This window comes from Melospiza georgiana, chromosome 3 (assembly GCF_028018845.1).
Source record: "Melospiza georgiana isolate bMelGeo1 chromosome 3, bMelGeo1.pri, whole genome shotgun sequence".
NCBI lineage: Eukaryota > Metazoa > Chordata > Aves > Passeriformes > Passerellidae > Melospiza > Melospiza georgiana.
The window spans coordinates 35,229,235-35,247,524 of NC_080432.1; the positions used below are offsets into that span (position 1 = coordinate 35,229,235).

The 18,290-nt window shown below is 41.1% G+C and overlaps 1 protein-coding gene across 1 annotated transcript in view; it reads right to left on the reverse strand.

Moving 5' to 3' along the window:
- RPS6KC1 (ribosomal protein S6 kinase C1) overlaps positions 1-14,860 on the reverse strand; it is an 85,267-nt gene extending 70,407 nt beyond the window's left edge. Inside the window, exons 1-3 of the mRNA XM_058021093.1 lie at positions 14,738-14,860; positions 10,093-10,128; positions 5,735-5,855 (exon numbers count right to left, since the gene is read on the reverse strand). Coding sequence (XP_057877076.1) covers positions 5,735-5,855; positions 10,093-10,128; positions 14,738-14,842 — 262 coding nt within the window. The 5' untranslated portion in view covers positions 14,843-14,860. The remainder of the gene's footprint in view (positions 1-5,734; positions 5,856-10,092; positions 10,129-14,737) is intronic.
- Positions 14,861-18,290: the final 3,430 nt, after the last annotated feature.

Consider the following 18,290-nt stretch of genomic DNA (forward strand, 5'->3'; position numbering starts at 1 on the left):
AAAGAAAATAAAACTAAAAAGACACACACATACTCACAAGATCACAAACAAAGCTTTTAGGGCTTATTTTTCCCATGAAAGAAAAGAAAAGACATCATTGGGCTAATTTTCAGCTGGACTGGTTCCGTGCCTTGCCCACCCTGCCGTTTCAGCTGTACAAACAGGAGCAGCTGCACAAAAGAGTGAGCAACAAGCAACCAGAAAGAAGGCAAAAGCAATGCTACCACAGTGAGTGGGAACATTGAAATCAGGCCCCATTAAACTGCTCACAAACTTCCTAAGTCTTCAGAGCAGCACTGGGGGTGCATTAGGGCTCTTGGCTCATTACATGCAAAACGAGACGTCATGGAAAGAAAACAACTTCCCTCAGCAAAGCACAGCAGCATGAGCCAGCTAAATGAATCTACAAATTCACACAAACGCTGTTACAATGCAGTAGGAAATCAATGGTGAAGAAGTAAACACCTAACAATACCAAAACCAGAAAACTTTTGCAAGAAAAAAATTCTGTAAGATATTTTTCCTCGTTTCTCAAGAATCTCTCCCTGTTTCATTTAATCAAGCTCAATAAAAACAAAGTTTGCTTATTTACATCTTCTCAGTATCTCCACTGGGTACCAGATAGGGCACATCAGGACCAGCCCTGTCAGGCTGGCCAGTGTGCATTCACTGACTGCCAGGCAGCTGCAAACCTCACCGGTATGAGCTGAGCCTGCCTGGCCCTCAGCAGCACCAAAACACATGCTCTCTCCTTACTCAGCTGCCATTTCACAGACTTTGCAGAGGTATAACTACATTTGCAACCTCTTCACTCTCAAATTTAGCTGATATTAGCCACATCAGTAAGGGGTTTGACTTTCTAAAGGCACAATTACACAAGCCTTAGCTTCTTAGGACACTGAGCTAAAAAAACAGAAATACATGTTAGAACAGAGCTGCTGAAACATTAGTCACTGTCGCATTTTCCAGTCCATTAGCATCATGATAGCATCAGGAAAACTGCTTCTAGAACTAGAGGGCTTTAGGGGAAGGAAGAACATTATTCAGTACTGGTTCAGTTCACAGACCTCCTGGCATCTTGCTGGCAGTTTAACTCCCAGGCAGCCCTGCCCACCTCCTTCCTCCTTTTCCTTTTTTTGTACTTTCAAGCAATGTTGAATTGCTCAACACTTTCATTGTCACTCTTCTCAAGGAAATGCTCAAAGGTGCTTACACAGCCAGCTGACCCTTCCAATGTTTCTATCAGGATGTCATTCTGCATCTAAATCAACATTCTTTCTGCTAGTCTTTACAATTCTCAGACATACACACACTTCATTATAGGGATCACATTTTTCTGATATTTTTAAGAAGTGTCAACTACAACTTCAGCGTATAACACAGTTCTTACTCCTCCAGCAATGATCCATTCAACATTTCCTATTTACATAAAAACTAAATGTAAGTTCCTGTTAAAAGAATCCACAATTAATTTTGTGGAGCAGACCTGAACAACTAAACACCCAGCAAAGTGTGTGTTTATGTTTCAATCAACTTCTCACAAGACTTCCTACTGTACATGGCACCAAATTCATAAACACATTACCTCATTCAGTGTCTTCAAATACACAGAGCACCCTTATGTGAGCTTTATAATGGAAATCATCTTTCTGACTCACTGCTAGCAAGTTATCAATATCTGGGGAGTTTCTGTTTCCTTTTTGGTGGGTTGGGGGGTGTAGCATTTTTTTATACTAGAGTACATTTCTGCAATTGCTAGATACAATACATACAGATTTACCCATATTTTGGTAAAATGCCATGTATGGTCAACATATGGAATTACTACCAATGTCCAACAACAACAAAAAAGAAGTAGCTTGAAAGTACTGGAAAACATTGTGCTAATGCATACTAGGATAGGACAGTAATCATGTCCCAGATAGAGGTATCATAATTTTAGCAGGTTATGTTAGAACATTTTAGATTTCCATGATCAAGTTCACTGAGGTTTTTCCTATAAAACAAGTGGAAAATGTTCAAGTGAAGTACAGAGAAAGTCATATGATTTCTTTCTCCCATCCATAGGATTTTTCTGCTTTGATACAAGCAGCTCTACTACAACAACATAAAAACACACACACTTTGTGGCAAGTCCTTAGTTGCATGCAGTATGGAAGCACAGCATGACACATTTGTTTTTAAATACATCTCAGTTCTCCACACCATCTCCTGAAACTCTCAATGCTGAACTGGAGATGCTCCTCAGCTTTAATAATTCTACTACAACTAAATTCAACTGTCAGAGCCACCAATGCACATTTTGCAAACTGCACCCTCTGCAAACAACAGGTACATACATTATTTAAAGCACAGGCATCCAAAAAACCCCAACCAATCAAAACAAAACAAAAAAGGGACCAAAAAAAAAATTACAGAAAAACCCCCCACCAGTTGCCAACAATTCTACTCACAAGTTTAATTAGAAACTAGTCTAAAAGCTGCAACAATTGTAACATTGCCACAGGGAAGCAATACTACAGAAATTGTCCATCAAAGCAGCATGGAAACAAAAGATCTTGAGAGAGATGGACCTTGCAGGTCATCCCTAACAGAATGAGACTGAAAACGAGTTTTTCAAAACCTTGTTATCTATAAAGATTGTATTTTTCCTCTAGTACAAAAAAACCCTTAGGATTTTTATTTTAAATAAAAATAAATCATATGGCAGCTACTATGTGCAGAATTGCAAGGGAAGGATGCACAATAAAATTTTATATTGTAAATACAAAAATAATTCTTAAATCAGAGAGTCAAATAGGGCTGTTCCTCTCAGATATGTACCAATCATTTAAAATTTGCTTTTACATTACTCCACTTTTCTGTATTCTTCTGTGTCTCAGCTTCATCTAAATGTAGGGGGGTTTGTTTTCATTTAGTTTTAATTTCAAATCACTTTTCAATAAATAACAGCATTGAATGTTTCTGTGTATTTCCTTCTCTCAAAAGTACATTTCTGTCACTTTTGTTCACTAAATACAATAGAAGAAGGATGTTTTTCAGAAGGGATTTCACTCAATTCTTCCCTTGCTTACAGAGCTAGTGTAAAAACAATTAATTTGCATTTATAGCAATTTTAAATTATTTAAGACATTATTAAGGACACCTATACTCTCTTCCACCCTGATTTTGTTTTACCCCTCCCCTATTCTCCCCTATGAATAGCTATCATATCTTCTACCTGAAGTTAAATTATGCTCTGCAAATACTAGCTTTGTAAATAATTTGTCCAGTGAGAACTCTACTTGGTAAATCAGACTTAAAATAATCTCAGAATGAAACTAATACTATATCTTTTATTTAACAATTATTGCCCACGCTCTGACATAGCACCAAAACTTACCCCACATCCAACTTCTTAAATAAGCAAAAATAAAATTACATGAAACTTGGATACAATTTGGCTATGTGAAATACAATTTAAACCAGGAACTTCACCTAGCAGAGAGGCACAAAATCTACATCAGAATTCAGCTTCATAGATGCAGGCCAACAAATGTGAAACATACTGGATGCTAAAACATACCAATCTAAGCCACACAGAAAATTTGGGAAAATAGCCTCTAGATGACTGCCCAACACTGCTAAAAAATGCCACACAAAGAAAACCTGCAAAAAGCAGCACTAGATGTGCACCAAAAAAACACCAAATACTGTCTGGGTGCTGAAACGTGCACAATACATCCAAACCATGCAAAAAACATATATGGCAATAAACACAAAAGCCAGACACAACACATGGGAACTGCAAATACACATAAAGCATGCCCTAGAGGTATGGTAAAAAAAATGCCAAACAAGCTCAACACTAAAAATGCTAAAAATATGGGAGGGGGGAAAAAAGGATGTGGTAGCAGAATGCAAAAGAAAAAAAAAGGCAAATCCATGCTGAAGTGTGCTGTATGTTTAAAAAAACACCAAAACATATCCAAAACACATGGCAATGGAAAGCAACGCTGCAGCAATGCCTAAGAAACATAAGACTATTTTTTTAAAGTGCAAAAACTTAGCAGAAAAAGAGCACGTTGGAAATTCACGCCAAAAGATTCCAAACATACTGGACACCTGAAATACCACTGCAATAATGCCAAACATACTGGGACAACACTGTAAGAACCAAAATCCACCCCAAAAAACACACAGAAATCCCAGACCAGAAACAAGAGTATATGGCAGATGCATTTTAAAAAATACCAAACATCCTGGACACTAAACCCCATACAAGGTGCACAGAGAAACCATGTACACAAATGAATGCTAATTAAAAAACAAAACAAAGGAAAAAAACACCAAACTAAACCAACTTGTAAACACCATAAAAAGGATTTAATATGCCCAAAACGCCTTAGGTTCTGAAAAGGATTTAATAAACCCAAAATACACCTCAGAAACTGAAAACCTCACCAAAAAGGTTCTGGTGGATGCAAGCCAAAAAAACCACCAAATATGTTCAAAGATTAAAAACCATTAAAATGCCTAATTGTAAATTGCACATGGCAAATTCATGCTAAAAAGGCCCAGCAAATATACTGGATACACTGAAAAAATTCCACTGGATAACTCATAAAATAACACACTGAAAAATCATACTGTGTGTGTATATATGCAAAAAGAACCCACTAAAGAAATCCTGGACAGAAATAACATCTTAGCCATGCCCGAGGGAGCAAAACCACACCTAAAAATAGTCCACACTGGAAACCTTTAAGCCCAAAAGCACATTAGAAACCAAAAAGCTCATGCAAAACCAAACCAAATGTGTAAATAAATATCAAACACTTTTTAGACACTTTCAAAATACAACTTTAAATTTTTTGGGAAAAAGGTTTCAAAAGCAGGTGGTAAATGTACACGAATAGCAACAGTCAGCAACACTTAAGAAATGCCTCAGAAACACTCACAGAGCATGCAGAGCAAAAAAGATACCAAACATGCTGAACATACTAAAAAATTGTTGAAAAACACTTAAAAACACAGTGGACATTGTGTGATATATATGTACACAAAAACATAGCTTCAGTTTGTGCTGAACATGAAGAACATACACTAAAAAAAGGTGATTTTATAAACACAACACTGCTAAAAAAAGTGTGGCAGGTGGAATTCTGTACACTCACACCACTTCACTGGAAGTCCATCTACAGTTCATTCATGAGGACATACACATCAGGATGAAGTTAAGACCTATAAGAGCTAATTTCCTTTTTGTCACTTGTTTCTCTGGCAGATTATTTTGGTGAAATATGTAAAACTGATCTCAAAAGCCTAGCTAGATAAAACTGACAATTGCAATCAAATTGCCATAATATTTTTTTTCTGTAACAACCATTTAATACTTTAATACAGCTCATCACTAAATATCAGATAGCTCATATTTAAAATGTTTTTTTTTGCTGTTCAAGTGCTGTTCACAAAGGTAATACAGACTTTATGCTCTTGAAAACAGGGAATGCATGTGGTAAAGATACAGAACATATACATCAATAAATATCTCAGCAACTATGTCTAACTTGGAGGCAAGGACATAAACTCTTATACATTACAAAAATAAATAAAAGCATCAAGTTATGATACCAGCACACCTACGAGTAGGAAAAGCACAAGGAAAATTTTTCATCCAGCTACAAAACAAGATGTATTTATAGATATTGAGTTATCAAAGAATTTCAGCAGGTCAGGAAGAAATTATGCTTACCAAACACTATTGCTTTGGCAAAAGGTGGAAAGAGCTCTGTGTGTCTGCATAGGTTTTTATGAATTTGCCAAAGATCTTTGTGCAGTTTCTTAAAGTCACTGTATCTCTTCCAAACGATTATCTGAAGCAGAGAAACCAGAGAGAAGCATTAGTGAGGTTCATTGTTCATATTACATCACACCACAAATCCACTGGGTTAATCACATCAGACCACTAACTCCAGCAAATTTGTTTAACAAAAATATACAGTCTGAACTGCCAAGTGTAACAAGCATAAAAAAGGTCATTATCTGTCCCCAACCCACATTGTGGCTAGCAACACCTCAGTGCATAAAGAAAAACTGAGTAGAATCTCAAAGGAGGGCAAAGGAAGCACTGCTTCAGTCATTCTGAGATCCAGACCTACACAGGGAGCCAGTAAGAGAGAAAAAAATGCTGAACAGCAGTTTTGCACTATCCAACATTCAACAGCACACTGTGCCTGGTGCAGCTGCAGGTGCGGAGAAGAGACAACAGCAAAAGAGAAAACCAGGGAAGAGAAATCCCAATACAAGCAAGGGATTTTTAGGGACACTATATTGAGCATCCAGGACTAGAAAACAGCTCCTAAATTGTGTATGTAAAGAGGGGACCAGGTGTAAATGCTAGCCTCCATCTTAAATGTTTTTTTGTAATAACACCAAAAAAAAAAACCCCACAGTTTGTTCCTTTTGTAATCTAGAAAAAAAACTCCATTTTAGGAATATAAAGATCAGCTATTCCTGATGCCTCCTTTCCAGAAAGTAGTCATCTCTCAGTCAGGTATCTACTTCAGGTATCTATCCTTCTTCCATCCCATTCTTTCTATTCAAGAAAATCGGAGAACCCAATAGGAAAATCAAACCAATGAAAGAAGTAAACAATAACATTTACACTTGACTGCTACTGGATTTGTTATCAGGATGAAAAGATATTAACACAGATTTTTTTTATATCCTGACGTCATTTTTGGTCAGACTCACTAAGCCATCACAATAAACCTCAACACTGATGTAAAGTGATTAAAGCAGAACAGAAGGGAAAAAAACAAGAAGAGTGCATGCATTCAGCAGTTGATTCCACAGTTGCACCAGTCAAATATCTCAATTAACTTAATACAACTAACCACAGCTTTAAATATTCCACAATATTTCTGAATGATTTACCAGGTTGCCTTCTCATGAGCCATCATAATCGATTAAGTTGAATGTTTTTTCAAGCAAACCAGATTTCGAGCTAAGCAAAAGGTTTCAATTAGAACATTTTTGTGTTGTTGTTTCTCTGGGTTTTTTTAATACTGCAATCAGAGGCCTTCTAAGTTTCAGCAGATGCAAGTCCTACCTCCAGAACAATGCAGATATAAGGTAAGAGGTTTGTCAACAGTGGACATGCAAAGCTTTAGTGTGGCAACACATTAACCACCTTATAAATGTAGCTATATTGGAACCACCAGTCCTGATTTTGACTCCCTTATTGGCACACATTTTCATTACTTAATTACAGCTGGTACTCCTCACACACAAGTGAGGAATCTCAAGAAGGCAAACCAGTCATTTTGCTATCAGAAATAATATTTTTTCAATGCTGTACTTTTATCTAATCCAATAACCAGAGAGTGCATGATTAGCACTTCTTGAGCAGTGTGCATATAGAACACAAAATTGCTTAAGATGGTGAATTCTTTAAACATTGAGTTACTGTATTGTCAGTACTTGGAAACAACATGAAAAGCTGCCAGAAAATAAGAGCACATGAGATTTCATTCTACTAAAAAGCATCATTTTTCACTGCTACGATAAATGTCCCTAAGTAACTTGCATAGCAAAGGCAGCCAAGGTTATCCTAAAACCTTCCAGAAGCTCATGGAAAACATGCCTTTGCATGCATGTGGCCCAGCAAAGTTAGCAAAGTTCTACCATCCTCATTAGACATTAGATTTGGAGGAAGGACACATTGTACTTTGAGGCCCAATGAAGCACAGCAAGTATATCATAAAACATATGTTAGACTTGTAATGCAATAAGGTGCTTGTCATGGCAAGAGCCAGTAGATCTCTATTAACTCATGCAACTCATCTGTTCCACAATGAATAAGCCTTTCTCCTAAATGAAAAGGAAAAAAAGAACCACAGGACTACCCTAGATGCAATTGCCTTACAAACCACATTGCCACCATCAGTCCCCAGAAGCAAGGACATTAAAGTTAGGTCCACTGGCCTTTCTCCATCTGCTATCCCCACACAAAACTTCACATTGATCTATTTCATTCTTTCTAGAGGAAAGCCCTTACAAGGTTCTCTTCCTTCCTGCCCCAACAACAACAGCTGGGATTACCCTGAGCTCTAACTGGCTGCAGTAGTAAAGGTTTGTATCCCAAAGGGCAGCCAAAAGATGTGACAGAAAACTGGCAAGTGGAGTTGAGGTCACAGCACTCAGCCTTACGAGCAGCTGCACTTATGTAAAGAATGCATTCACATCACAGCAGTGGCACTAAGGGACACCTGGAGGAGGAGGCAAGCACAGCTCACTGGTCCTACATGGATGTGGGAAGCAGGCTGCATGAGACACATCCAAAAGCCATGAGGTGGTCTTGTGCACAAAATTTCCTATTTAATTCCTCATTCAGCATTCTGGAAAACTGAGGTAAATTTATTTTCAGTGGGAGCAGGTTAAGGGCATATTCTTTTTCTTCCAAAGACTGCCCACAGTTCTTTTTTTTACTGTAAGAGGCCATGTAACAGAAAAGCTCTCAGCATATGAGGGTTTCTGACTACAATTCCCCCTTATGTCAACTAGCATTTAGGATATTCCTTGCAATAACCAACTATTTTCAGATAATGCTTATAGAGATTCACCCTGCATCTAACATGCTATCACATGCAGAATAATTAATAAGGTACAATGCAAGGTGGAAAAGGACAACTATTAAAAGTTCATCTCATATTTATGTCCTCTTATTGTCGAGAGCATGTGAAACTCTGCATGGGTAACCTATAGCCACAGATCAAAGCAACAACTAAAAGATATGGTTTTGCTATTGTGTCAAAACTACTTAACACATATTCATGCAATACTCTAGCTGAAAGACACTTACAATATATTTTTCTGATGAATGGACTCATCAACAGCTCTTATAAAGTGCTTTTCCTCACAAATGAAGATTAAGGTAATGGCAGAATGTGCTCATGGATAGGTTCAATTCAGGAGTCTCCCTGGAAAAGGTGAACATCAAGCCACAAACTACAGTAATGCAGTTCTAAACTAGATCCATGATCATCTCTGATAGGTTATTTTAATCTCCTAGAGATTAAAAAAAATGCAAAAAGTACCAATGCTCATGCTTGCCTGATTCTCAAGATTTCAAAGAAAGATGCAATAAAGGGGTGTTAGATGTATTAGCCAATTCAATGATGCAATGAATTCAGTTATGAGCTCTTCTTTCATCAACTATGCAGGCTCTCCTCAGCTGCAGTAAGAGACTACACCAGAAACTGAACATATGCATGTGTTACACAGTGTTTGAAAAACCATAAGGGGAAGATTTTGCAGGTACATAGTATAATAGTAACCATGTCAAGTCACTAGTCCAGGAAAAAATCAAGGCGGGGGAAGATTTCCTAATTAAAAAGAAAAAAAATCTACAATGCACATACATGTGGTGTATTTTTCTCCCTCAACAAATGACTTCTGTGACAGACTTTTGAGATATTTAAGATGCACAAGAATAGATCAGACCCTTATTCATAGACTCATCAGAAGAGGCAAATAAGTAGTTTTAAAGTTTTGTAAAAATATATCACTGGAAAATACTAAAGGAGCCTCAGAGAGATAGGCATAACATTTATGACTTGCAGTCTAATCTCTCTCAGCAACTCCTAGACTCCTCCATTCTCCCTCTTCACTAACAGACAGTAATGGTGTAGGCTTTTCAGTGAAGCATTGGTTAAAGAGGAAAAGAGTACCTACAGCTGAGACCTAAGACTTGAATTGTGGACTGATCTCTAATTTTACCAGTAGGAGTTAGGTAACCATCAATTTGCCAATTCCAGCCCCAAGAAAAGAGTTTGTTAAATTATCAAAGCAGTTTTGTCATCAAAAGACACTTTAGTCCCTAAGACTTTGTTTCAAGTCACCATTCATCACTGACGGATGAAATGCATCATGTTACACTAGCTACTGTTTTTATGAAAACAGTAAAAAAAGCTAAAGACAAATGGAAACACACAAAAATTGTTGGCTCAATTACAAGGACAAAACACACAGAAATTGCTAAATTACATCAAAGATGCTTCAAAGGATAGTGTGATTCATAAAGACATTTGCACAAGTTTAAAATGTTACCTCCTGGACATCCTCTGGATTTTTTCTTGAAACAATCTGAAAGGCAAAACAAAAATGAAACCACGTAAGTCCTTGGATTTTCAGTTTGGAAGTTAAAGAGTAACATACAATGATTTGTTGCTGAAGAGAAAAGTCTGGGAAAAGGCAAACAGCTGCATGGTCCTGTGCACTCAGGAAGTTTTGATTTCGTTTTAGAGAAGTCAAATACCCAAAGACAACACAGTGAGGGATTTCAGCAGCAGTCAGTTGTGATCACACATCAAGACAGACGTACATTCTAGGCAGAATGGCACAAAAGGCATCTCTCAAAACAAAGCTACACTGAGCACATCTCCTATCATCTTTCCAGTCTCTTCCTATTAATTCATATTATGGCCACATTATTCGCAATAAGAAGAGCTCACTAAGACTACTTGGCTTAATATAAGCTGCAAACAACCTCACTGAGAATGTGAGGATTTGTATTTAGTAAGACAGTATTTCCACTTTACTTACAATCACCAGAGCGCAAACACCTCTGACTATCCTGGTGTATTTGTTTCTCCTTAAAAACTCTTGGCCCAATTAATTATAAATGACTTAGTCCAGGGGAAAATTGCAGTGAAAATCAGGCTTGGCTGCACACCATAAAGAAGCCTGTACTTCATCAAGATTTGTTTTTCTTCTTTAAATAAGTATTGATCACAAAAGCCTTTGTAATCCAAGTTTTGTTCTGGTCCTATAAAGAGCAGTAAGAGCGTATCCCCACAAACACACAAACCAATCAGACACATCTTTAATTCATAACTGCAATTATCTTGTGCAAGTCACTATATCCTTCATCACAAGAGCCAAAGCTGTTTAACAAAATAATTAGTCTGTTAGCTAAAGCAAAATAGGGCATTCCCAATGCAACTGGGACTGTCCCCAGTGCCACACCCCGGAATAATTGATGCCCTGAGGAGGTGATGCGTGCAGGGAAGCGCGGGGAGCCCACGGCACGGGCACCCCAGAGACTCACACACCGTCCCGCCGCTCCGCAGGCACCACGCAGCTGCTGCTGAGATGGAAGCCACTGAATCCACACTCTCCTCTTGCTAAGTGACAATAGCACACCTCTTACATCTCCCACAAACTCAGCTCTCTTCCTCACTTCCATTTTGCAAGAATCCTTGCCAAAGCCTCCCAGATTTTGTACCATCCGTTTACTACAGCCCAGCCGCTCATCTCTCACACATTTTGGAGGAGACAAGATGGAAAAGAGAAGTGTTTCCTTCTCTATCAATCTCCCAAAGACATGAAACGTTTTCCTTCGCAGCTCCATGTTCTCTCTCTCTCACCTTGCACACCAAAGTCCTCTTCTTCCAGCGTAGTCTACATTGACAAAACCCTTCTCAACTTTTCCTCACTCTGGAGTAATCTAACATTTGGTAACTTTACCAAATGCTAACCTTGGTGGCTGTTGCTCTTTCATTCACTACCAGGCAGTTTATAAGAAGAATTGGTGAAATAATCCTAACCTCCTTTTCTAATAGCTGGCGTACTTGATGCAAGGAGTCTGTAGAGCTGGGGGAAGAAAATATCACAGGCATGGCTACACATCACAGAGAACACCAAAGGGCAGACACTAACTGCTCTGCTTTGCAGTTCACCTTTAGTTAAAGCCTTGCAACAGTTTTGGCAGCTAGGGAAGTTACCAGATGGGCAGAAGGAGACCCAGAGAGATGAGTAATTACCCAGCCAGTTAGTAAGAATCTGGAATAAAACCCAGAGGCCCTGTTTCACACTTGTTCTTATGTTACATCGCCTTCTATATCTCCCAGCCATGCCAACTTTAAGTCAGTATGTAATAATTTATGTGTTGTCCTACTTTGTTCTTCATATCCTTTTCTGAAGGTCAATCTCACAAGAGGTCTGCCCCTTCCTCCCAATCTATAGTCAACCTAGACACTTGGCAAAGATGACCCAAACCCCTAATTTTTCCATGTACTTTTTTTAATCCTTCCCCAAGGATCAATGCAGTCAGTTCCTTCTGCAAATCTGTAACACAAGCCTATTTACACATCTATAACCTATTTTCAAAAATATCATCAGGATACCCACCAATGAGCTACGCAATGTGTGGTTACTGCACCAGACTCAGGAAACAGAGATATTACAAGGACCCTCAACATCAAGAAAAGTATTTCAGATTACCCCATTCTTCATCTGACCTGCAGGTATCCAACATAACTCATTAGAACTTTAATTATCATTAATGATTTTAATCTTCCAAATTCTCTAAACTTTTATTAGTGGCCTATATTTTCAGGTATTGTTAAAGAACACTCCTCATCACAACTTGCTAATATCTATCTGTTTCTTTGCATTTGGAAACAGGTATTGAAAAGCTAAAATTCATTTAAACTTGTCTGCATTTAAAATTATGCTACAGTTTATGAGAAAATACATATTCTTTGCTATACAAACAAAACCTTTAAGAAAAAAGCTGTAATAATGATATTAGCACTCAGCAGAGGCTGCATGGGTAGTTATGCCTTGGGCCAGATGTTTAGGACACACTAATACAAGTGCTTTCTTATCCATGATTATTTATCTACATTACTTAGAAAGTTCCTTCAACTTCATTTCACAAAGGATTCTCTCACATACTGCACTAAGGAGCCACAAATCTCCACTCACACATCCTGACTACCCTAGATCTCAGCCAGAATGATATTCAACACAACAGGAAGGCCCACCTCACTTCTTTCCTGGCGGTTCCCCAAAGTTGCTGAGCTGATGCTCAGCAAATACAGCTGGAGTGCTGTGATATCAACCATGGAGCCAGATCACCACAGGAACAGGAGGAAAGAACCAGAAAGGGTACTTGATATGTACACTGAATCCTTTTTAAATCATTTTATTCAATTTCCCAAATCCTCACTTCAAGTACTATACAACAGATTACCAGACAGAGCCCTGCTGAAAAAAAAAAGTTATTCATATTTCTGCACTTGGGAGTCCAAAGCATCCTTTACTGCAAAAAAAGGGAATAATTTTTCCCTTTGGTGATTTTAGCTATCAAAACACCGTAAAAAACTAATGATCTCTGGTTCAGTCAGTTGAATTTGGACAGCTCACAGACTGATCAGCTCCTTGCTCTGAGCTAAATCACGCACACCAGCTGATTCTGCACTGTCTCACTTGGAAAGGTACCAGAGTACCCTCAGTTTGTGGGACAAGGAGAGAGAATGACATCCCCAACTAGTCAGCCACAACTCGATTTTGAACAATTCTACAGAAACCAAAACATCACAGAGAAATTTAAATGGCTTTGGCTGGTAAGAACAAAGCACCAGAGCAAAATAAGCAGCAGAAGTCTTGGCTCATTCCTATTAGTCCTTATTCCACTGACACAACTTTTTAGTACACACACACACACTTGGGCCATCAAGAACAACTGCAGAAGATGTGACAGTATTATCTTCTTCTCTGCATCTATTTCAGGAGAGTCTTTTTAAATTGCAGCATCATAGGAAAAAGCAGCTCTTTTTTTCCTATTCACAAATACTACATTGTATTGGACAAAAAAGAATAGTTTAAACATATTTGTGTTTGGTGAACTTGGAGAGATAGGTAGGTAGGTAGGTAGGTAGGTAGGTAGGTAGGTAGGTAGGTAGGTAGTTGACCAAAAATATATTTTTTTTAATTTTTAATTTTACAAGTCATACAAACTGATCATAGGCTAACAAACTGACATTACAATCTCTGTACATATCCAGGATGTTGTATTTGAATTAAGAGGACGGTGCTTACAAGCATGCCTTGCTCGCACAGGCAGGATGCCTACGGCTGCAGCAGCTACAGGATCACGGGTCATTTAAGGGAACTCTGTCTCTCTGTGACACCTCTACTGATGCTCTCACTATAACCCACCACACCTGTGAGCTAAACTGCCACTCCTCTTGAACCTATCTCCACATACTTACTTACTCGCCTCCCTTTTTTGGTTCAACAGGAAAGTGGAAGAGAAAGCAAGGGATTTCCCTGGGAGAACACGCGGAGCTTTCATCAAAGCCACCACAGCAGCTCTCCCAACATCTGCAGCAGCTTCCCAGCCTCTGGTGCTAGGCCCGAGGGACCCGGAGCGCTGTGCCCGCCGTGCTGGCCGCTCCCGGGCAGGCCGAGCCTCCGTGTGTGGCTGGGGCCGCTCGGTGCTGCCGCCGTGGGCGTGCAGAGCCCCGCACCCCGCCCGCTCCCGGCTCCTTCCCGGCTCCTCCCGGGCGCGCCGCTGCGCTGCGGGGCTGCAGCAACGCTGGGCAACCCCACCGCCACCCACACACCGCATCTGGGCCGGAAGAACGGGGAAAAGAGAAGGAGCCGTTTGTTTTTAAGCTGCTCTCGCACGCCCTGCCACGCACAGCGAGGGAACGGAGAGTTAATCGCAAAGCGCGTCTGAGGCCATTACAACGTTGCGAGGCTACAAGTTTGCAGGAGGCGAGCGGGGCTCGGCTCGGGAGGGGCCGCCGCGTTCCACCAGCCCTCCCTCCCTGTCCTCCCACCCGTGTCCCTCACAGGGGCTGGCACGGCAGCCGCGGGCGCTGCTCCGCACCCAGCGGCGGCTTTGCAGGCCGGGCGCGGGGAGCCGCGGGGGCGAGGGGCTGGGCGGCGGCCGCCGACTCACCCGCGCCGTGACCTTGTAGACGGTGTGGCCGCGGGGGTGGCGGCGCGGCTCCGTCACGGTGTAGAAGCGGGCCAGGTCGGCGCCGCGCTCCCGCGGGCTCAGCATCCTGCTGCTGCCCCCGCCGCGCCGCCCGCCCGGCCGGCACAGGCGGAAGCGGCGCCCGGGAACGCCCCGCCCCGCCCGGGCGGCGCCGGGGGCCCGGCCCGGGGAGCCCCGCCCGGCTCCGCGGGATGCTCGGATCCCCGCTCGCGGTGTGTCCCCGGCGCTGGGAGCCCGCGCCGCCGGGATGAGGCCGAGGTGGCGCGGCCCAGACGCGGCAGGAGCGGCCCGGCGGCGGTGCGGCCCCGTTCCAGGGGCTCGGCAGGGCACGGCCGTGGGGATTTACACTCGGCTGGACTGACCGCTGAGCCCCTCGCTCACACAGGCGCCCGTGGCCTCTACAAATCCGTAACGAGCCCCCGGTACGCCGCTCCCAGCGTCTGCCGTGGGCTATTTTAGGCTATGCTGCCCTAAATCCATAGGCCTGTAACGCAGAAATGACTCACGTAGTTTAAAGAGGAATGCTACCAGAAAGGCAAGTTAGATTGTTACCGAGTCACCATGCTTTGTGGGTTGTGTCTCCTCCGGGTTCTTTAGGCTGCACCTGGACTTCTCCCTGCGGATGGGCTCTCTGCGTGCACAGGTCTGCGGGACACTTTGGTGTTAGGAAACCCTCCAGGGTTTGAGGGGCATTGCTGCAGTTCTGAGGAGCATAACTCTGTGCCACAGGACCCTGTCCTTTTGTAAGATTACCTTCAATTTCTTGCCTGTAGTGGGGTCTGTACCAATGTAGATCTCACACCTCAGATCATAGAAACTCGATTTTTTTAATCACTGGGTGTTCATTCATTTAATTGTAGATGTTAAAAAAACAGCTTTTCTTTACCAGGTTATTAATATCTCTGCTCTCATACAGGTTTTTGACATAAAGTGTTTAACAATACTTAACTACGTGTCTTTGTGAAAGATAAGAGTCTCTTGTACTGAAGTTCGTAGTAAGCACGTGCCTCTCCTTTGAGGAACATTTTCTTAAGGAAGAGAAAAAAAGAGGACATTGGTTTTTAGCAGCTCACTTGTCACTCTCCCTTATCTTCTGAGAGGGGAAGAACATGTCTTTTACATCTTGTGCTGGTACACAGAACTGCATGGATGTTCTATAAGTTACCAAAAGTTCGCAAATTCAAGTACTTGGGGGAGAAAGTCAGTGAGTAACTAAAGAGACAAACACATCAGGCTTAGAAAATGCATGGAGCTGAAAACAGCAAGAGGCAGGGAGAGTGTTCATTTGAAGTGTGCCCAGCCCCTGCACATTTCTAGGCATCTGCTGCTAATAACGTTTAGAAAGCAGGAAACTGAGCTCAGTGGACCACTGATCTGAGCCATCGTGGCTGTTCTTATGTGCAGAGTAATCAATCAAAGCATCCCTCAGTGAGTCAGTAGCCTCCATTCACTGGGGAGTTTCAAAAGCTCAAATGACTCATAAAATAATTTGGCTTCTACTTACAAATCAGAATTTGGAGATATCTAATTCTGCAGAATATCTTTTCACATGATATAGCCAACACAAAATAGTAATTAGACAGGAATAAAAACCCCACAATTAAGTGTTACTGGCTTATTAAGACTTTTCTAGGTCAAGGCAAGAAAATGTAGCAACACTGAGATGAGAAAAAATTTGCATCATATTCAAAGGCTAATCTTTTTCTTCTCTTTTGTCTATTACACAACTTCCATACTTTTCAGCACATCTTCATTTTCATTAAAACCCAAAGCTTCCATCATCAGCATCATTACTGAGACTACTACTATGTAAAAACCTTTGAAGTGACAGATCAATTTGGGTGTCCCTGTGCCGGTCACATATAGAAAATAGAGAAAATAACTGCATGTTATGTGTAGATTCTGCTCCTAGAAATAACAGCAGTTGTTGTTGCTATAGCTATGGCTTACTGTCTTCTCTCCTAAAAATACATCTAAAAGATAAGAATACAAAAATTCAGAAAAGAACAAACCACCAAAACAAGATAGTCATGAAAATGCAGCTGGGAGATCCTTTACTACACATGTGTTAGCAGTTTCATTCTCACATGGTAAAGAAACTAACAGAAAATGGATGGGTATTCTTACCTCTCACCAGTAAGTTGTGTCCAAGAAATGGAAAACCCAAAGTGGATCTGACACGTTGCCTAACTAGCATGCTCATCACTGCATTATTTCAATTCCAGTCTTCCCTACCACTCCTGGGAAAACTTTGTTATTTAAAGTCACTTTTATGACAGATATAAAAGAAATGCAGAGAAACAGTATTTTACTTGATTGCAGTTCCCGCACAGCATCTGCACTATTCAGCACTATAATTTTTCATATGCATTGTGCTACGTTTCTTTACAGTAAACAGGGCCAGCATTTCCCCTGTCCTCAGAAGACCTCAAGAAAGCGTTCTGAGTGCTTATTCAAGCAGCATCAGCAGAGGCAGAGGATTGTTGCTGCAGCTGGTAAGCAGCGGTGGGTCTGTCAGTGGGGCTGCAGGGCAGACAGGCCTCCCACCCTTCTCTCAAGCCAGCTCTCCTCAGCAGAGCCCCTTCAGCTGCATTTTAACACCTGACAATGTTGAAATACTCACTTGGGTGAACGGGGTTTGGTGTTTTTCTGCAAACACTAAGCATGATGCTGCTGCCCTTGAAATATACTGTGGCACCTTGAAATATACGGCAGCTCTTTCCCGGCCCCTTTGACCCTGCAGGAGCACGCGGTGGTTCCAGGGAGAAGACCACTTATGGAAATTATCACAGAATATGCTGAGTTGGAAGGGATCCACAAGGATCATCAGAGTGCAACCCCTGGCCCTGCACAGGACATCCTCGAGGGTCACACCACGTGCCTGAGAGCGTTGTCCAAATGCCTCTTGAATTCTGCCAGACCAGGTGCTGTGACCACTTTCCTGGGGAGCCTTTTCCAGTGCCCGACCACCCTCTGGGTGAAGAAACTACTGCACTGTGAAAAGTGCATATTATATGGCTCATTGCAGATATTTACTATATGTATTTTGCTGTATTGATTAGTAGTGCTGTATTAACATTTTAATAATATGATAAATGTAGTCTTGTAGTTTAAAAGGTAACTTTTGTAGTTAAAATAAGATCTATGTGAAGTTTTTTAAAAAAGGAATGAAGCACTCGCACCAGATAGCAGCCACAAGACACCTAAATCTTTCAGAGAAAAAGGAATTTATTGTTCTCTTATCAGAAGAAACTGAATTCCTCCTGCCTATCTAAAGATCGAAGGCGCCTTAGGATTACGAAGAAGTTGACACTGACCAGACCGAATCCTTTGTTTGAATAGAATTTATGCATCATGTAAGAAGTGTATGAATATGCAACAAGCTATTGTTTTTAAGGGTTGATCCTCTGTTATCGTGTGTCCTTTTTCGGGCTGCGCTGCCCAGAAAAAGGTACTCAGACGTCCGTAACTCTTTGTCTCTATTGTCCCGTATTGTCCTAATTCTAATTGTCCA